General features: G+C 35.0%; 3 protein-coding genes across 4 annotated transcripts; 1 reads left to right on the forward strand and 2 right to left on the reverse strand.

Moving 5' to 3' along the window:
• Positions 1-375: 375 nt before the first annotated feature.
• Positions 376-3,821, reverse strand: LOC109236872 (alpha carbonic anhydrase 4-like). The gene is made up of 7 exons (XM_019403103.1): positions 3,560-3,821; positions 2,800-3,017; positions 2,592-2,698; positions 2,310-2,412; positions 1,213-1,371; positions 1,025-1,078; positions 376-656 (listed from the first exon to the last, which is right to left on the reverse strand). The coding sequence occupies exons 1-7, from the start codon at positions 3,648-3,650 to the stop codon at positions 591-593; spliced, it is 798 nt and encodes a 265-aa protein (XP_019258648.1). The 5' UTR covers positions 3,651-3,821; the 3' UTR covers positions 376-590.
• A 1,629-nt stretch (positions 3,822-5,450) lies between these two features.
• On the reverse strand, positions 5,451-10,346 carry LOC109236888 (protein FATTY ACID EXPORT 1, chloroplastic-like). The gene is made up of 6 exons (XM_019403129.1): positions 9,966-10,346; positions 8,675-8,912; positions 7,824-7,991; positions 6,135-6,181; positions 6,002-6,042; positions 5,451-5,904 (listed from the first exon to the last, which is right to left on the reverse strand). The coding sequence occupies exons 1-6, from the start codon at positions 10,071-10,073 to the stop codon at positions 5,811-5,813; spliced, it is 696 nt and encodes a 231-aa protein (XP_019258674.1). The 5' UTR covers positions 10,074-10,346; the 3' UTR covers positions 5,451-5,810.
• A 4,437-nt stretch (positions 10,347-14,783) lies between these two features.
• Positions 14,784-20,600, forward strand: LOC109236889 (DNA repair protein recA homolog 2, mitochondrial-like). Of its 2 annotated transcripts, XM_019403130.1 has the most exons (8): positions 14,784-14,928; positions 15,099-15,147; positions 16,592-16,800; positions 17,567-17,654; positions 18,400-18,572; positions 18,765-18,911; positions 18,994-19,128; positions 19,865-20,600. In XM_019403130.1, the coding sequence occupies exons 1-8, from the start codon at positions 14,848-14,850 to the stop codon at positions 20,165-20,167; spliced, it is 1,185 nt and encodes a 394-aa protein (XP_019258675.1). In that variant the 5' UTR covers positions 14,784-14,847; the 3' UTR covers positions 20,168-20,600. The 2 variants fall into 2 exon arrangements, with proteins under 2 accessions (XP_019258675.1, XP_019258676.1); XM_019403131.1 differs by lacking the exons at positions 14,784-14,928; positions 15,099-15,147 and adding an exon at positions 15,396-15,590.
• The last annotated feature ends 62 nt before the right edge of the window (positions 20,601-20,662 follow it).

A 20,662-nucleotide genomic window follows, 5' to 3' on the forward strand; every position in this document is an offset into this window, starting at 1 on the left:
TTTCTTAAAGCTTTTACGTTTTGCGAATATGGAGAAATGGCAACTTTGTAATAATACCTAAATCCAGGACCCATTTAATCATGTTATTGATGTTCGATTTTAATGCTACTTAATTCGCCTTTAAGATTTAATGGTCTCCACCAAACAAGGGTTTAGGTGGAGTGGTAAGTACTCCTTCATCCTTAACCAGAGGTTTCGAGTTCGAGCCCTTGGGTATGGAGTTGCCTTTGTAATGGAGCGTTTTACCCCCGATGTGAGACTTTCCGGCGCGAATCCAAATTTAGTCGGGCTCCAATGTGGCGTATTGATAGTATAATTCTATGAATTTGTAAATAATATTTACACTATAATGCATAATTAAAGATATACACGTAGTGAAAAGAAAGTGAAGACTAGTGTATATTTCCTTTATTATGTTGACCTCAACTATGACTTTTTGGGTTCCAAATATCTTCTTCCAAAAGGCCATTTCCAACACTTGACCACCACAGACACAGAGTTTTACATTGCAATGAAGAAACTTTGTTCTTGTTTCCATATTCACATGTAAGTACAATCTAATCTGAAGTTGGCGTCATTCATTCTTGGACTTATATAGCTAAATATACTGGTCTTTTATGTAAGCTCTGAACTGGTCTTGCATTTGCCTCAAATCCCTGTTTTTTAAATAATTAAAAAAAAACAAGAAAATTAACAAATCAAAACCTAAATGAGATTTACTCATAATTTGCTTTGCATTTAAAAGTACATTGTCAGTGTGTGTATGAAGGGGCTGTGTACAATAGACCTTTGTGGTCCGGCCCTTCCCCGGACCACGCGCATGCGGGAGCTTAATGTACCGGCTGCCTTTTTTGTTAGTGTGTGTATATAAGCCGTAACACGTAAATACATTATCAACAAACACATTCTATCTCTCAACTTATGGAAAACGGTAAATCCGTAATATACGAAAAGTTTTCAAGATTTATAGATGTGGAATAAAATTTGTTGAAGTTAGGACGATTAAATGAGAAGTAATACTTACATCATGAACAGCACTTCTATATGCCATCAATTGTTCCATAGAAACAGTCCTTGCCTACATTAGCCAATAAAGAAGAAATAAGATACTAACGGAGTAATTAATTTAGAATTTCATGTATTATAAATATGCAGTTAGGAATAATCCAAATATAAAAACTTTTGAGAAGATCAAAATTTATAAATGGATACCTTGTGGAGTACAGTCCAAGTGATACCCTCAGTGCAAGGAGGAACAGTGAGTGAACCAATGTATCGATAGAAAGGTTCATCGCCAATCCCAAGTTGTTGAGGATCAACCATTCCCAACTTCAGACCCTTATCATCAACTGTCTCAATGTTACGCATTAACTGATAGAAAAGAAAAATATGACAAAGCGTAAATTTTACTGGCGTTTCTTGAAACATAAAGAAAAAGAAAAGGATTTGTTATGAGAATGTCTGCAGCACTTTTAAACATATACTCGTCTAAAAATATATTACGTACGTACTAAAGTTTTTCGAAACAATCTCTCTATCCTCACAAGGTAGGGTCTGCGGGCGGATCCACGATTTAAATCTTATGGGTTCAATTTTAAGGTTTTTAACATTGAACCCATTATATTTTTAAAGAGCCCGTTTGGCTTAGCTAATTTAGAGTAGCTGATAAGCATTAGGTGCTGAAAGCACTTTTAAGTGCTGAAGCTGATTTAAAAAATAAGCAGTTATGTGTTTGGATAAAAGTGGTGAAATTAATAATAAGCAGCTGAAGAACTGGGTATAAGAAGACTTTTGTTCTAAAAAGAAGTATTTTAGGGATAGAATAGTAAATATTTTTGGTCAAACCTAAAGTGCTTATAAGCTAAAATTTGATAAGTTGAGGGAGACCAACTTATGGCTTTTGGCTTATTTTTGGCTTATAAGCACTTAACTTATAATCACTTTTAATTTTACCAAACGCGTAGATAAGCCAAAAAGTGCTTATAAGCCAGTTTGACCAGCTTATAAGCTTAGCCAAACACCCTCAAAGTTATGAGTTCATATCTTACTATTTTTGCAATTTTAATGAATTTTTATGTATAAAATTTTTTTCTGCGTCGAAAGTTATGGGTTCAATTGAACCCGTAGGTAGTACACTACATCCGCTTCTGGTACACACTACCTTCCCCAGGCCCCACAGTATTGGATAATACTGGGTATGTTGTTGTTGTAATAGTGAAACGAATTTAAAGAATTTTAAAATGGGGAGATGTGAAATAGAAGGAACAAAGAGAAGATCGAATACATATTAAAATGGTTTGGATCATCACCTCCTCAAAGAAAGGGTTAGGGCTTCCAATTTTGAAAGGTATTGCAACCACAGCTATTTTCCCATCAGCACTCTGATGAACCATGTGTGCCTCCATTGCAAAGCTGCAAATATTAATATCGTAACGTACGTTTTTAAAGTTTTGGCACACTCATTAAGAAAATTATATATTTTCTCGTTAAAGATTATTCAGAGTAGATTTTGACAAAAATCATTAATGCCCTCTTATCTTGAACTTGACTAAAAAAATGTTAGACCAAATGGAATTGATAATGAGACAAACCATTTATTATTAAGTTTGTGCTCAGAAGGAGTATGCCAGTGACATTGCTGTAATTTATACTCAGTACCACCAACACTAATATATCCTGCATCTCCTTCCCATTGCAACTGCCAAAATTAATATATAGTTGGATTGTATAATTACAGGTAAATCTCTATTAAATTAAATAAAAAGAAAACTAATTTACATGGTCAATGTATATATATACCTTGATATCATGACCTCTGTTAATGATAATAGCAGGTGCTATTTTGTAGTTTGGTTTCAAATGTTGAAGAGCAGTGGTAACCGTCACAGTTTTGTTACGGATATTAACTGGAGACTGAAATTTGCCGGTAGTACATAGTTTCCATTCTGCTTTAAGATTACCCCAATTCTCTGGTCCTTCGTTTGTTCCCAACAGGTAAGTGAATTTTGACTCATCATCTGGTGTTTGACACACAAAAGAAAAAAAAATAATTATATATATATATATATATATATATACACACAAGAATCGGAGAAGAAGAAGAAATAAATATCGTTGCAGAATGAAAGAAAAACGCTTTTTATTTTGTTTCTCTTGTTTAACATAATCTAGCCACCTTAGTATGTCCTTTTTATTGAAAAGAAAAATTTATGTCACCTAGTAAATGAATATCAACGAGAAGGAAAATGTTCGAGCTTTTCATCTGATCATTTCCACCGGCGGCGAAGCCAAGAATTCAATCTCAGAGACAAACCTTCATTAGTCCTATACTTCTATTGCGAACAATAGGTTATTTTTTTTTTTTTCATCTATACCAATACTTGTACGGGTGAAAGGTAGCAGATATCCCGTAAATTTAATAATGCAAATTGACCCGATCTAATATCGATCGCCGTTATAAACATACATATAAAATATAGTATATTGATAAAACAAAACCAAATAGAGTGAAGGTGAAAAAGTAAATATGAGAAAGGGATTAATGAAAGTTAATTTATACCAACTTCATTATCATCATGAGCACTGCAAAAGGTCTGTGATGAAAGAAACAGAAAGGCAAACACAAGTGGGACGAAACTTGGCTTGGCCATGATTTTATTTACGGTTGCACTAGGTTTCTCAGCCACTACGTGGCGGCGGTTCCCGGTGGCAATGGTGTTGCTGGAGGCCCTTTTTAAAATTAAAAAAACAAAAAACAAAAAAGTTTTTATTAGTGTTAATATACAAAAGGTGCCAGCTTTCCAACAAGCCAGCAGCTAAAAAATTAAAATGGAGGAAAAAAATTGAAGTTTATATAGAAGATTGGTGCGTTATTAATTAAAGACCTCTAGATTTGAGGGGTTATGAGGAACTAAAACAGCGAATGAAACGGGGATGCAGTGAATTACAATAGTAGAAAATAGAAGACCTCTAAATTTTCAATACTAACGCTTCACCACTGGATAATATTTATTTATTCAGTTACACAATTAAATGCTTTGCTAGTATTAGTAAGCATGCAGAAAAATATATCTTTTTACCAAGAGAAATCTTACCTCCCTGTTGCAAGATTCTCTGATTATTTTGATGCCCAATTACACAATTTTTCAGGAATAGAATGTGATCAGAATCAAACTATAGTATATCGTAACCAAAAATAGTATAGTAACAGAGATATTTCAAAAGCAACTAAGTAATAATTAATTGTAGAATTATATTTAAATATAACTGTTAATATTATTATGTACTTATAATTTATATGTAAACTTACAAGAGGAAAATATTAAATCACTAACGAAAATAAATATAAAGCATAGAGAAGGTGGGAAATATTATCATATTTTTTCATTATTAATAACCAATTTTTATCATAGAAAGTGTTAAAATCAGTTCTAAAATTAAATACGGTCAATCAAAAGAAATTTTGATTTATTATCAAAAATTTTGTACTTAAGAATGCGAGAATTATCATGATAACCAAGAAGGAGGAAAGTTATAATCGTGGTATACCAAATTAACCTGTAAGAGAAATTTATTGTTGTTGAAACGCTGCCAACTTACCAATATTAAAATGAAGCATGAATGACTAATTTTTCAAAGTACATGGACAAATATGAAATTTTCCCTTCTTTTTTTTCACGTGTCTCCCTTTTGTGGCAAGTTAAAATGGTTGTCATACATAAAATATATGTCAGCTGGTGCTCTGCTAAAAATGCTCATATAGGAAACGATGAAATTGTTTTTAAAACGAACTTTTAATGGAAGGTATGAATAACTAATTTCTCAATGTCCAGGGGCAAAGTGTGGACTTCTTCCCTAGAATATAGGGGGGAAATCAGAAATAGCACTGATAATTGAAAAATAACCACCGTTTCAAAAGAAATTGAAATTTAGCACTTTTTCATGTAAAGATAAAATTTGAACAAGAACACCCTTAAAAATCCAAAAAAAAAAAATCAGCATAATATGCTAGCATTCGAATGTTTTTTATACCAGCATAATGTGCTGGAGTTCGAAAATAATAGGCTGGAAGTTTATACGCAAGAACTCCATAATCCATCATATTATGCTGGAACTTTTCATGTAATATGCTGGATGCTAGAGTTCCAACATAATATGCTGCAAGTTTATATGCAGGAACTCTGTAATCAAGCATAACTTTCGTGTTTCAGCAAAAGAATGGCTATTTTTCAATGACTTTGTAAATGATGACTATTTTTAAATCATCAATCCGAAAATTGTTTTCACTAGAACATAATCTAGTTCATCAATAGCAGAAAACTAAAATGTAAAGCAGAATTGAACTTGTGGAAGCATTAATTTTCTACATTCTTTCTCATTTTTAGGGACAATTTATTTTCCTCATCTTCTACCAAAAGATAAAATCAACTTTTCAAAAATGAACCTGCCAATAGAGAAACTTAGTACATTAACAAAGATAAATCCAAGACAACAAACTATATAACAGAAACAGGCAGAAAAAAATTGCAAAGACATCGTCTATTCTATGCTATAATGCTAAGTACTTAAAATGATCCATACATGATAATTTGTATTAATCAATCTATCATAACATTTAATGTGCCACCAGCAAGTTGCTAACGAACAAACTCCCATGAAACTTTGCAAAATCATTACACATTCCAAGAATAATATTATCAAAACTTTGCTCATTTGCCAACATGTAACTTGCGCAAATTAATGGATTTGCTCACTGTAAAACCGCCCACGCGTATGATGAATATTCAATATATTTCTACGAATTAGCGCAACTAAGATGTCACTGAAGCAGATGCCTTCAACTTCTTGGGTGGTGGATTACCCCCAGACAGTATCACATAGGAGTAGAAGCAGAACATTGCAGCACTGCAAATTGAGCAATAAATTAAAGATAATATTTGCATGGTTGCACCTGGTAACGAATACTCGAGAAGAGAAGCAAGAAAAGAAGACGTTGCAGTACCTGATGGCAGCGGAAAAGCCAGTAGGGAACAATTTTCCCGTCTGCACCACACAAAAAAAAGACCACCATTTTTATTAGACAATGTAAACCTTGCAATAAAGTTATTAGAAGACTTTGACATTATGGAGAATACCAGTGAGAAGGTCTGCATATTTTTCCACAGAAGGGCCGCAGCAAGTACTGCAGGACAACAAAAAGGGAATGACGAATTAGGAAAGGAACATACATTCTGCAATTTAGTTTAGCAGGTAAGGAACCAGACAATAGGGAGTTCATTAAAAGCTTCAACTCTAACTAGAAGATGTGTAAGATTGTATAGAAATGATGCATAAAGTGAATCTAAAAACTATATTTCTTTTCAATTAGTAGCAGCATATCTACGATAGGTTAAATCACAGATAACTGCAGATTAAACTTTTCATTGAGGAGAAATATTTTACTTGCAGCCATATAGGTTGAAATTTCACATTACGCCCTTGTTATTTGGGTGTCTCACAGAGAAGAATAGTAGCTCACTAAGAATCGTATAGCAATAACAAGAACTTTGAATGCAGTGCCTTGAATTAATGTGTTATATTGAGCTCTTCATGAAATATGAGAAACTGCATGCTTAATAAAGTTAGAAATTAGCTTTGCTTGTGATTCCACAATAGAAGTAGATATTGAAAATGTTATACTAGGCTGGAAGTATTGATGTCAACAACAACCACCTCAAAATTGGTCACATCGACATGGCAATCCACGACCAATAATAATTCAAAGGCACAGCATTGTCCTTCTCCCTGAGTCAGCAAATATCATACACTACCACAATCCTATTGAGAATTTGTTTTACATTGTTCAGGTGATATAGCGACTAGGTATTTCTGAAGCTTTAAAAAGCCATAAGCTTTACAATAAAAAAAATAATGAAGCGTAATGTTGGAAATCAGATATTGCCACATTAACAAGGCCATAATCTATTAGCACTGCAGAATGGCACTAAAATGTGCAGTCAAAATTAAGTAACATTGAACTATTCATTTCAGTCAAGCCAGGTTGGAACATGAAAATGAATATTTTAACATTCGTTAAGTTAAAAGGTTCACAGTAACACATAATCAGATGATTTTTCAGAAGTAAGCTATTTTATCAAAGATCTAAGAAGATGTCATCTTCCTTCTCTTTCTCTCTCCCTTTTCAGCCATCTCTCCAGACCCCCCCCCCCCCCCCACAAAATAAACCCACCTACACACAAAAAAAAAAAATGAATATCTGTTTGCTCCAACAATTGTGGAGACAGCTCTTTGGATTGTTTGGGGAACTCACATCTTTCTTTCCCTCCTTTACCCTTTTCATTTTAGCATGAAGAATATCCTTATGGACCTCACTCTAGTTATATCAGGAGGCAGCTGTAGTTACAACAACAAACCCAGTGGAGACCCACTAATGGGGTCTGGGGAAGGTAGTGTGTTACCCCTACCCTTGGGAGGTAGAGAGGTTGTTTCCGATAGACCCTCGGCAGGAGGCAGCTGTGGTTGAAGTTGTTAAATATAAGACTTGAGCGAAAAATAGAAATTAACCATGGGAACTGAGCTCAATGATGATTTAGGTTCATAGGGTAATTAGGCTATGGATGCCTAAGTTAGTGGCATCAATAAACGCGTCTATGATCACATATAATGCTAAACCTATGATCACATAGACACATATAAAAGAGATTACACTTGAAGAGAGCGTCCCCTGATCACCACCAATAACAAGGTGAAGCCCATCCAATAGCCACAACTAGATGAGGCAGAAAAACAAATTAGCAAATAACTGATAGAAAACCAGAAAATACCTGCTTGACCCAGTATGAATGGAAAGCTAGTTTTCCCCTGTCTCCAGACCTTCATGCTAATGGTGCTGAGGGCCAATAACGCACCTCCAAAAAGAACACCACTGCTTAATGTGGCTGGATTTCTTGAGAAAATAAAACCAATAAGTCCCCCCGTGAAAACAAGACCACCTGTGATGCAAGTCAATAAGTTGTTGACAATAAATTGAGTAGTGCAAGACACTGAAACATCTTTCTTACTGTAACAACAAAGATTAAGATAGATCCAGAGGATATGCGACTTGAATGTGATTTCTCTGAGAATAACAGAAGAGATCATGAAACTGCCAAAGCATTGTACTTTATGCCTAGTGCTTTTATAGACACCATCTACAATACAGTAGTTTAATGTAGTCTGCTGACATTACAATAGAACATTGATACACTTTCCTATAGATGCGCCTGCATTTCAGAGCACCCACTCAAGGTAATGGATATACATATGTACCAAGTTTATTACGTATGTCCCCACATGGGCGTATCCAGAGAAGTGCCACACACACGTGTGAGGTACATGTTCCAGAAATTTAGAACTAGGGTGGAACATGAATAGTGCATTGGACTTCTGGTAATAAAGTGACTTCATGGGTTGTGTTTCTCAAGACTTGCTCAACTTTTTAAAACATCTAAACTGGCTGAATTCACCAGTGGAAAAGGGATTAACTTGAAAAGAATTGCAAGATGTAGCAAAGAGAAAAAGTACACTTGTTTGTACCACTATAAGCATCATGAAGAAAAGTATGAAAAATGGAATGCCTTAAATACAGAAGTATCATATGTTCCTTAGCCTCCTCAGAGCATGAGTTAATACTCACCGAAGGGAATTCCTAAACAAAAATCATGAATTTTTGCAGCCTTTTTTGGCTGGCTGCTGGAGTTTTCTTGCACCGACTCATTCATTTCTTTCCTAGTAACATATTCTTCTGGTGCAGAATATGAGTTTGATGAAGTTCCATTAAGTGATTTTGATGAATCTGTTGCATAACTTAAAGTATTCCTGCTCTCTAAATTGGATTCGTCCGTGCCATGCCCATCATTATTCATAGCAATTACCTGAAATCCATGGCAAGTGAAGTTTGTCTAAGTGAAGGAATACAGATTCAACATGGAGAGTCACTCACTCTACAGACTGAATGTCAGCCATCATACAAAAAGTCAAACCGAAGGAGCATTTAGCCTTATATCAGAATTCAGAAAGGAAAAAACATTTATTATTGAAGTCATATCCGTACTATCAGCAAAATTATCCACTCTGAATTTGCTTGAAAGAAACATAGAAAGAAAATGAGTGAGAAGGAAGGTTGAAAAAACAACTTAGAGAAGGTGTAGCGGCTGAAATCAGAATAATAATATACTACAATCAAGTATAAGAAAACATCATGGAAAGTTTGAGGATTCACTTAGCAAATTCGAAAACCAAAGCTCCCAAAAGTCCATTCTGGTCGTATATTATATGCTTGTTTTACAAAGAATAATCCATACATATTTCAGGTTCCATCTTTCATCTGTTTATGAGCAAAATCATACTTAGAAAGCGCAAGTATGTGCCAATCTTCGGCCTAAAAATAATGATCACATTAAAAGTAAGTAATTTTATTGGACAAAACATGTCCAATCAAACCAGTTGGGACTTGAGGTTAGCTAAACGAATCCTCTCCAACCATTCCTCTTTATTAGTGGTGCATTTTATCATAACATATGATTGGTGAATACACCATATAAGTTCATCAAGAGACATTACTTAAGGAGATGGTCCAAAATTTCTTAAAATTCTTTACTCTTCCCGGCATTAACTTTCAAATAGTCAGAGGCAGATTCAAGATATTAATGGTACATCATCACACCCTTTTGAGACACAGGTGCCAACTAAAACAAATATCTACTAAAAAATCAACATTATATATACCTCGAGCTTAAGGAGGCGGATGCAAGCCCCCTGCAAACAGTAACTAAAGCAACATTCAGCAGGAAAAAAAACATTATTTTTGCAATAACCCTAAAAGAAATTATGGGGAAAAACATGTCTTGGCAATAACAATGGATAAATAAAATTCTGGGTATTCATAAAAATAATTTCTTGAGGGGAAAAAAGTAAAAAGATTGTACCTTGAAGGAAAGAGGAGAACATGGATGCAGTGGTCGAGTGTGAAACTGTACCACTAATCTGCGATTGATTGGAGAGAAGCAAGAAAGCTGAGAGATCGCCAAAGACATGGCTGCTTATGTTTGGATGTTGATTCTTGATTTGGTTCCAATTGCTCAGTTTACACAATAAACAAAAAAGTGTTTTGAGTTTGGGGAAGTCAATGAATTTAGGTGCCAACAATTAACAACTTTGATTTGACTGAGGCTTCAGCTTTTGTATTTGACCATTAACCAGTAGATTCTAATGATGAAAATTCGACAGAAATCAAATTAGGGGAAATGTTGAAAACTCAAACAATTCCCTTTATTCAGATCTGTCTTTGCCTAATTAAATTTGCTCAGTAAGTCCGGGGTTAAGAAATAAAAGTAGGGAAAATCTTTTTGTATTACTTAATTTTGATTAATAATATTTATTTTTTTTATCAATTCATTACATAATCATGCTAAATTTATGTGGTTGTTATATTTAAGAAAATCATTAAAAAGAAAATATTTAACTATAACTTACATTTGGAGTTGCAATTTTAGAAATTTCTTACTATTTTTGGTCTATTAGGTGATGCTATTATTGATACATTCGTGTTTTTGGTTAAGTCTTTTCTTTTTACGATTTTTTATTAAATTTAAATCAAAATTTATTAAATTTTGACAAAGATAAGAAAATACTTATGATAAAACTTAAACAATTAAAATTGCTTGTGAAAATATCACGGGCTAGCCAGTATTAGGACTGGTAATTGAAAAATAGCTCGTGTTTGCAAAGTTATTAAAAAATAGCCATTATTTTGTTGCAACACAGAAAGTTGTAGTATAATATACTGAAGATTGGTATACCTGTGTATGAACTTCCATCATAATTACAACACACGGAAAGTTCTAGCATAATATACTAAAAATTGGAGCACTTGTGTATGAACTTCCAACATATTATGCTGGACCAGTATATTATGCTAGAACTCTAATATATTGTGCTGAAACTCCAGTATATTATGCTGGAATATTTTTCGAATTTTGAACAGTGTTTTCGTTTAGATTTATCTTTACATGAAAAGTGGCTAAATTTCGATTACTTTTGAAACTGTGGCTATTTTTCAATTACCGCTTGTACATCTAGCTATTTTAGAGTTTCACCCAAATTGCTCGGGTGTATATTTAGAGCTTGTTTGGATGGTTATTACCTATAAATTTGTATTGTATTGTTACTTTAAATACATTGTTTGTTTGATTGTTATTTAAATTTTATTGTAATGTATCGTAAATCAATTGTTACGTAATGACGAAAAGTGACACTTTAAGAACGACGAATTTGGTGTGGTGGCGTCGTTTCCTTGCTATTTTCTCTCATCTTGCCACTCCTTATTATTAAATAATCATATTTTTATCCTTTACCCTACTTTTTAATATAATAATTCTACTCCGTATCTTATTTTTTCTTAGTAATGTTGCTGGTTTATTCTTCATATAAATGATCTTGTCACGACCCAATTTAGGATCGTGACCGGCGCTTAGGAGCAAGTGCCCCCAAGTAAGCCTCATCGGTATTTTACAGAAAATCGGCCAGAATTTCCACTGTTTTTGGACCATCCCAAAATTTTTCCTGTCTCAAATTCAGCAATCAAACATCCTAATAGCAATTCAAATGACAATGATTTTATCCATTAACCAAAATAAGTAGCTACCTTTAACAGTCCATCCACTAACAACTAGGAATACCACTTTATCTCCAAAGTTTTATAAGAATGAGCGTTACTCAACATAAGTCTATAATAACAAAGACTACTCAAGACACTAAAAGAATGACCATGGAGCGACTATAAGAGTTCAAAGAAAGACCATAACAATAAATAAAATCTCCGCCCACGCGAACAAGTGCGAGGCTCACCATGAACTATCAACCTGTGCGCTCTAATTAACGGAATCCTCGCCTGCGTCAACTGCTGTCTCTGTAAAAAAATTGCAGGGAATGAGTCGCTAGCTCAATGAGTAATAACACTTAACCACAACAGTTTTTATTTGGGGACAAGTAAGAAACATGCTAGTATCTCAAGGAGAAAATACATAAAAATGCCCTTTCAGAAACAATAAATAATTTTCAGTCTCATCATGCTTTTCTTGTAGTAAAATATAATTAACAATTCAATAATAAGCTCGGTAACCACTGTATAATATCAGTATTCACATTTTGGGAGGTTTCAATGAACGGATCATGTAATCGGTATAACTGTGGATTTCTTTGCAAGAAGTCATATATATCGGTAGTCCCTACTCGAGGGAAATCGGTAACGGTATGCTAGTTCTACCTTCCCACTAGCGAGGGCTATAACTGTACTCTGTAATCGGTAAATACAAGGTGCACCAGGTCTAACGAACCCGCCGTTATCTACGGGATCCTTCAATGTCTACTCTCATTTATACTTGTCTCTGTAATCCGTATATACTCGTAGAGAATATTTTAAAATAATATAGGGCATTTTGGTTTTTATCAAATCATGTAATTTCATTTCAGTAACGGTAAATCTTATCTCAAGTAAGAGTAAAACGTATTCAGTAACAATGAGAATATTCAGAATAACTGTAATCGTCTAAAATAAATATAGTAGTATCATATCGAGTAAAGGACTTGTCCCGCATGCAGATTCAAATCAGTCGATAACTTACTCATATTAAAATCATATGTAAATCATGCTAGTTGTAGAAATACAAATTGAGGTAAGGTTACTACTCACCGTACTCGTGCCGAAATACCAAAAGCTTCACCTCGAGCAATTCGTACCAATTCCTCCAATCAATCTATAATTACATATTATCCATCTCATATAAATTTCCTTGTTTGGGCTAATTCTTAGCTAATTTAGAATTCCCAACCCTCGGGGTTTCATGTTTGACTCAAAATTCCCAATCTGCCCACGCTATGAGTAATTAGTAATCTATCAACTTCAACTTGTTCATATAATTTATCTATCTAATTTTATAAAGTTCTATGGATTTTTCACAAAGAAAAATTCTTAAATACGTGAATGAACTAAAACCAGTAGCATTACTTGTCTATACTTATCCATAATATTCTTACTAATGTGAAAATTTTCTTTTTCTTGTGAAATCCTTCAATCATAGAAACGAAATTAAAATTTGCTAGAAGAACTCAAATAAGAAGTTTAAGTATTACCCGTGAGAATCCCGTGAGAATCAGTTAATGCTCAAAATTTTCGCAACTGCTATTGCTATGGTTCCAACGCACAGCTTCAGCTTTTTCTTTTTCTTTTTCTTTTTTTGGTTTTTTCTTCTCTCTTTGCCTTCTTCCTTTGTATTTACTTTGTTATAACTTTTGTTTCTGCTGAGGCATAAGGGACGGCCAAATCCCTATTGTTTAGAACCTGATGCCCTTTTATTTAAGGGCTACGGCCCACCAAGGTTTTCTCATTTTCTTTTTTTTTTTTTTTTGTTAAATAACTCATATGTCCTTGTTTGAAATTTATGGCTATTACATCCTCCTCACCTTATAAAATTTCGTCCCCGAATTTAACTCAAGTACGTACCTGTAGACTGAAACAAATGGGGGTACTTGACTCGCATAGTGTCTTCTATTTCCCAAGTAGCTTCTTCAACTGTATGATTTCTCCATAAGACTTTCACGAACACGATTTCTTTTGACCGTAGTTTTCTTATTTGTCTATCAACAATAGCCATTGGCTCCTCCTCGTAAGACAACCTCTCATCGAGTAGTATAGTTGGTGCTTCAATCACCTGTGATGAGTCTGATATACATTTTCTTAGCATTGAGACATGAAACACTGGGTGAATAAAGGACAACTCAGGAGGAAGTGCCAAATGATAAGCCACCACTCTCACTCGGTCTAGTATCTCATACGGTCCTATAAACCTGGGGCTCAACTTGCCTCTTTTCCCTAACCGCATTACACCTTTCATAGGGGAGACTCGTAGGAACACTTTGTCTCCAATTGTGAACACTAAATCTTTTTTCTCTTATCAGCATAAGACTTTTGTCTGCTTTGAGCTGCAAGAATCTCTGTCTGATCAACTGGACCTTGTCCATAGCTTCTTGTACTAGGTCGGGTCCCAATAAGTTAGTCTCATCAGCTTCAAACCATCAGATAGGAGAACGACATATTCTACCATACAATGCTTCGTACGGTGCCATTTGAATACTGGACTGGAAGCTTTGTTGTAAGCAAATTCAGCTAAAGGTAGGTAAGTGTCCCAACTACCTCCAAACTCAAGAATGCAAGCTCTCAACATATCCTCCAAGATATGTATAGTACGTTCAAACTGCCTGTCTGTCTGTGGATGAAATGCAGTACTAAGATCTACTCGTGTACCCAATGCTTCTTGAAAAGATTTCCAAAAGCGTGAGGTAAATTGTGATCCTCTATCAGAGATGATGGATATTGGAACTCCGTGAAGCCGGACAATTTCATTTATAAATATATGTGCATACCTCACTCCACCATATGTAGTCTTTACTGGCAAAAAGTGTGCTGATTTCGTCGATCTACAATCACCCATACAGAGTCATAACCTCTAAGAGTTCGTGGTAGACCGGTGACAAAATCTATAGTAATTCTTTCCCATTTCCACTCTGAAATCTCAATTTGTTGTAGTAGTCATGCGGGTCGCTGATGCTCAGCCTTGACCTGCTGACAAGTCAAACAACTAGAAATAAAATTAGCAACATCTTTCTTCGTACCTAAAATTGCTTCAGCTCATGATACATTTTTGTGGACCCAGAATGCATAGTATATTTAGAGTTGTGGCGGGACTTAAGAGCACTTCAGCTGCTAAAGCGCCAAAATAGAAGCGGCACAAATGCTCTACTGAACAAACCATGGTGCCTCATTCACTTCAATTTCTTCGTTTAATTCCCTCCTCCATTCGCCGCCTTTCCATTTTTCCCTACAAACCCCAGGTAATTTTATTCTCTCTTTACATATACACAATTAAAAATATGGGTATTTGTTCCTTGAACTTAGAATTCAGTCATAAGTATAGTTGTTATCTTGTCAGTCTTATTTTTTCTTTTTGGTATATGTTTTCTGCTTATTATGTGTCTTTTTTTGGGGGTTAATTATTTATCAGAATGGAATTGCTTGGACAAGGATGCTGAGCACTGATGCATCTTGGGCAGGTAATAAAGGCCATCTTTTCTTGTTTAGTTTTATTTTTGTTTTTCTGAAGTTCAATCTTTTTCAATTAACATAAAAAAGTTCAAATCTTTTTTTTGGGGGGTTGGGGGGTTGGGGTTGGGGGGGGGGTTGGGGGTCGTACCGTCCGTTTACTTTCTTGACTAGCCCATCTTTGTCTCAGTAGAGTGTTTCAGTGGCACGTTCCGTTCCTCTTCCCCATTAATTATAAAAATGAGCTACCGTTCAGGTACATGATACTATCATTACCGTCTGGACAATTAGACATCCAACCCGTAATCACAACGACCCAATTGCAAGAGCGGAGCTCTACCAACTGAGCTATATCTCCCCTGAGCCAAGTGGAGCATGAATGAAGTAGTCGGATTCTTCTTCTATTCTTTTCCCTGGGCCATCCTGGACTTGAACCATAGACCTCGCTCGTGAAGTAAATCATCGCACCTACAGTCCAACCAATTGGGAGAAAATCAATAGATTCCTTTTGGGGAGCGATTCATCCTTCCCGAACGCAAAAATTGAATTTGATATATTATAAGACTTTGGAACAATTAGAAAATTATATTATAAAATGCTTGGTTGCAAGTTCTGTAATTGTCTGGTGCTTTTGTGTTATGCATACCATTTGTATCTAGTCTTTCAAACTTTTCGATTTCCATGTTTCCAGGTTAGAATTATATAGTAGGTTTTCTCCTTGAGTCCCTTCTTGACATTTGTATGCTTAATCCCCATGTGAAGCTTTCTTGTGTTATTCTATCTTATCCGAATAACACTGACTAGGAAAGGGGAGAAAAGAGAGTGAATAATATGGGTTATAGAGTTACACAGAGTTAAATTTTTCTAAACATCTTGTTTCTTGATTAGTCAATGATTACAAGAGGTTAGTTGTAGACATCAATCCTTAATATATTGAGATTAGGAGGAAGAATTATTCTGTTCCGCCAAAAATATTGAACATGTTGATTTTTAGTCGATAGTAGCTGTTTACCATGGCAACTCATTCTCAGCTATGTAGCACAGGTATCCACAAGTCTGCTTGGTCAATTTTTTTTAAGAACTCTGCTTGGTAAAATTTGTTTTGCATTTACTAATTGTGTGGTATTACTATATATGTTTCGATTTAGTATGAAACATAATACTTATTGCGGTAAAATATCAATTCACTTGCAAATCAAAGAGCAATTATTTGGCAGAAAACTCGACAAATAGGAAATAGGACGAGATTATGTTCTCAACTAGTAAATGTGTGTACGATAATGCTTTATTGTATGCTGCCAAACCAATTGCTTGTCTCCAAGTACAGTTTTAGGTTGGAGTTACCTATTGGTGTTAAACTGCATGAAATCTTTTTGTGGCTTCATCGTATATCATGCTCCTCGAGCATTCAGGTGTCTCTTAATAACTCCAACCTTGTTTTTTGTTGAATCTCAGAAGGTGAATTTGATGATATCCAAGATGATACCAAAACATCAGAGAAAGCCACTGCATTGCGCTCGGCCCTCTCGCAGCTTGTAGGCGATTTTGGCAAAGAATCAATGTTGTCCTTGCAGCGCTTCTTTGGTGCTAGACGACGTGCACCTGTTGTACCTACTGGCTCGTTGAGGCTTGATCTAGCACTTGGGATTGGAGGACTACCCAAGGTGATTTTATATAAAGTGATTACATTAGATGTGCTTATTTCCAATGTGGATTTTGTCTCCGATACCGGTTGCATAAATGGGGTCTTCATGTAGTGCTGATGTGTTGTTCTCTAAATTTTGTAATCCCAAACAAGTAATGGCTGATTTTCTGTTTTCCTGTATGTGCAAAGGGCCATGAATGTCTGATCTCTTGAAGCATTTTTGTTGTTAAGGTTTGCAATTTTCCTTTGCCAGACTTTAGTTTCTTTTGAACGGAGAGGATTAGGACAGTATAGTCTATATTTGTCTTAACTTATCTTGAAAATAACCGTATTGGATTTATAAATCAGCTACTGTTCTCAACCGGATTGTTTAAGGCTAGCATCCAATTAGAAGTGTTTTTTATTGGCTTTCAGTGGCATAATTGTCTGAGGATAGTCATGTGCCTAGAGCATTCTCCTTCTTTTCTGCTGTGAGGCTTCACCAAATGAATATATGTCATTTAACAATAGGAAGATGCTAATGCCATTTGTAACCATAGTTCCTTTTCTCTGGGGAAGGGTTCTTCCAGTAGCATAGTAGTTTCCGGGGATTATTAGTTATGAAATCACAGCGTGTGTTGCTTCTCTGGATCAAAGTACTTCTTTGTGTGTTTTAAATTTATAGTGATCTGTATAATGATTTTAGTGCCTGTTGCTTATCTAAATCAAAGTACTATGATATTGTTGTTGTAACAAGGATGTTGCGGGTATTAACACTTGCTGTTCATTTGAATTTTCTTCTAAAGGGAAGAATTGTTGAAATTTATGGACAAGAAGCATCTGGGAAGACAACACTTGCCCTTCATGTAATTAAAGAGGCTCAAAAGCTTGGAGGTGAATAATTTAACGACCTTTTACTATTCACCTTATGTTTTCCTAGCTTATTATTTATTCATATTGTATGCTTTTGTTTTCTTTCAAATAGCATCCACTGATAGAATGAACGGAAACTTTATCTTTTCCAATTGGGTACTATCCTTACTTTTTTCTTTTGCATAGTTCTCATGGCTGCAAATTTTTCGTGCTTATATAGATGAGCTTACTACATTGGCTAAGAAATGGATTGAGTGCTTCTTAGTTTTATATGTCGCAGTAACTCTTTTTTTTTTTTTTTTTTTTGAGAATGAATATATCGCAGAACTCTCAAGAAAAGACTACTTTTGTTCTAATCTTCTTCTTGAATTTTGATTAGAAAACAACTAGATCTTATTTGATTTAGTTTGACACAAAAAGTGATACCGCTTGAAACAAGGGGCACCACATAAGGATTTAAAAAACGACCTTAGACAGTAGTGATATTAAACATTTTGATCTGCAGATGTACTCATGGTCATTGTGCAATCTATATTCTTTCCAACCTAATTACTTAAAAGAAACTAATGAAGAGTAAATAAGAAAGTGGTTCTAGCTCTCAACGATAAGGATGATTTACCTTTTGGAAGGAAACATTTCATTGTTTAGCATGAGATAATGATATCCAGAATGGTAAGTGTGAAATGTTTACAATCATTTCAGTTTTTCCTTCCCCAAACAATTTTCAAATTAGTTTCCTCTCATCCTATTATCTTTGTACTGATAGGTTACTGTGCATACCTGGATGTCGAAAATGGAATGAACCCCTCTCTTGCTGAAGCAATAGGTGTTAATGTAGAAAATCTCCTTATTTCACAGCCAGATTCTGCTGAGAATCTGCTGAGTATTGTTGATACCCTGACAAAAAGTGGATCCATGGATGTAATTGTGGTTGATAGTGTAAGTGCTTCCCTTTATAATTCAAGGCTGATTTATTTGCTCCAATTTTCCCAGTATTTGTCAACAATTCCCTTTTTCATTCTTGTATTTTCTCTAATTTACCAACCTATTACTTCATCATATTGATCCCCTAGACTCAAATTGCTAATTGAAATTTCTAGTTTTATTTTTTCAATTGTTTTCTTTTAACAGGTGGCAGCTCTTGTTCCCCGACTTGAGCTTGATGCTACTTTAGGTGACTCTCCTAAAGGCTTACAATCAAAGATAATGACACAAGCACTACGTAAAATTCATTATTCGTTATGCAACTCTAGCACACTAATTATTTTCGTTAATCAGGTTTGTTCTGGTTACTAGAACACATTATATCTTGCTATCCGTTTTCTGTTACAGCTGGCATACTGATCTGACCTCTATTTAGGTAAGATCGAACAAAGGATTAGCTCGAGGCTCAGGGCGTATGGAGGAAGTAACTTGTGGTGGAAATGCTTTGCCTTTTTATGCTGCTGTACGGCTTAGAACGATTAGAAAACAATTGCTTAAGACCAGTGATAAGGTAAATATTTCATGTTTTTGACTCATTGGTTCGTGCCTTCAGAAATATATTTTAGTAACCCAATTATGATATGAATTATTCCGAATCTGTCATTCCGCTCTCTTTCTTATGAGCATGAGAAGGAGAAAATGCTATTTCCCTACTGACAGTTTAATTTTTTTTTTTTAGAAAACATAATTAATCAAATAAACAACTGAAGTCATCAGGGTAAAAAGCTTAAAATCATTTAAGTTATGCCATCGGACCCAGACATGTGTGTGTTAATTGTTGAAGAGAACATATGAAACTACTTCATTTGGATGTTTGAGATGCTCATTGGCTAGAAGCTAATCAAATAGACGCGAGTATGAGCTATTAGTCATTTACAGTATGTATTATTTTCAGATTGGAACACCTCTCAATCTGTGATCCAGAACATTGGCTTATGACTTTTTCTTAAATTGTGTACACGTGCTATTACTGTACTATTCACTCCCTCTAGCAAAACTGGAAAGAGCTTCTGCTCCTTCTGCTGTTCTATAGTGTGAATCTCTCTGGGCGTCATGTCTCCGTTCTTAATCCTTACATTCACCCCAGGGAAAAATAAATAAAAAGAGAACTCTTTACCTGCTTGTCTTTGTTTTGTAATATCCTTTGTTTCCAATGGACTTGTCAGAGATGAGTTTAAGTGATGTTGTTTTGTCACTTACTTTATTAGTTATCTTTTAACTAGAGCTTGGCTCGATTTTTTTTCCAGATTACTGGTCTTGGGATCTGTGTCAAAGTGGTTAAAAATAAGCTAGCTCCTGCAGCAACAGAAGCTGAACTTAGGATACAGTTTGGGGGAGGCTTTTGCATAAAATCTGAGGTTTTGGAATTGGCTTGTGAACATGAAGTCATTCTGAAAGAGGGAGGGAGCTACTTCATAGATGGAGAGGTTTTAAACAGTAGACAGGATGCTGAAGATTATCTAGCTGCCAATGGCGCTGTTTTAGCTAAGATAGTCGATACTTTAAGAGATCAGCTATTTGTGAACAAGATGGTAAAAATAACTGATTAGATAGTCAGTTTCTGGTTTTAATCAACTCCAAAAATTTTGCTGCCTCGTCCTGCAACAGTATCGTGCTAATGCCTGCCGAAGGAAAGCTGTGTTAATGAGCAAGGACCAACTGGGCGTTTATTTCCTCTGTGGAGCATCTGCAGCAACCATGCTATGCAATATTTGTGAATCTTCTTTCTGTCTTATGGTCAAGTATATATTTTATTTTGTTTCGAGATGTGAGATCACCAGAGTTGTTTCTGGACTGTGTTTTATCTTTAGTTCAAAACATAGAGGAGGAGCTACTTCTACTGTCCTTCATCAAGAGGCAAATTTTGAGGCTTATATTTCTGGTTTGTTTGATGAAGATCAAAATATTAAAGAGGCCTGAAACTAAGAAGCATTTCAGACTATATTCACCAAACAGGCAACCAAACTACCATTTTTTTGTCAATTTTGGTTTGTTTATCTGTCAGTAATCTTACATATCAAAATGCTTTTTCGTCTACTTTCGGT

This window comes from Nicotiana attenuata, unplaced genomic scaffold, assembly GCF_001879085.1.
Source record: "Nicotiana attenuata strain UT unplaced genomic scaffold, NIATTr2, whole genome shotgun sequence".
Taxonomy (NCBI): Eukaryota; Viridiplantae; Streptophyta; class Magnoliopsida; order Solanales; family Solanaceae; genus Nicotiana; species Nicotiana attenuata.

What these genes read in the sequence shown, in the direction of transcription:
- LOC109236872 (XM_019403103.1), bottom strand. Translation starts at nt 3,650, where the DNA reads ATGGCCAAGCCAAGTTTCGTCCCACTTGTGTTTGCCTTTCTGTTTCTT. An exon ending in ACAGAGGTCATGATATCAAG is followed by an intron (nt 2,699 to 2,799) that starts GTATATATATAC and finishes TAATTTTGGCAG; the next exon opens with TTGCAATGGGAAGGAGATGC. An exon ending in CACAAACTTAATAATAAATG is followed by an intron (nt 2,413 to 2,591) that starts GTTTGTCTCATT and finishes TAATATTTGCAG; the next exon opens with CTTTGCAATGGAGGCACACA.
- LOC109236888 (XM_019403129.1), bottom strand. Translation starts at nt 10,073, where the DNA reads ATGTCTTTGGCGATCTCTCAGCTTTCTTGCTTCTCTCCAATCAATCGC. An exon ending in TTGTTTAGGAATTCCCTTCG is followed by an intron (nt 7,992 to 8,674) that starts GTGAGTATTAAC and finishes CTTGCATCACAG; the next exon opens with GTGGTCTTGTTTTCACGGGG. An exon ending in ATTCATACTGGGTCAAGCAG is followed by an intron (nt 6,182 to 7,823) that starts GTATTTTCTGGT and finishes GTTGTCCTGCAG; the next exon opens with TACTTGCTGCGGCCCTTCTG.
- LOC109236889 (XM_019403130.1), top strand. Translation starts at nt 14,848, where the DNA reads ATGGTGCCTCATTCACTTCAATTTCTTCGTTTAATTCCCTCCTCCATT. An exon ending in CACTGATGCATCTTGGGCAG is followed by an intron (nt 15,148 to 16,591) that starts GTAATAAAGGCC and finishes GTTGAATCTCAG; the next exon opens with AAGGTGAATTTGATGATATC. An exon ending in AGAGGCTCAAAAGCTTGGAG is followed by an intron (nt 17,655 to 18,399) that starts GTGAATAATTTA and finishes TTGTACTGATAG; the next exon opens with GTTACTGTGCATACCTGGAT.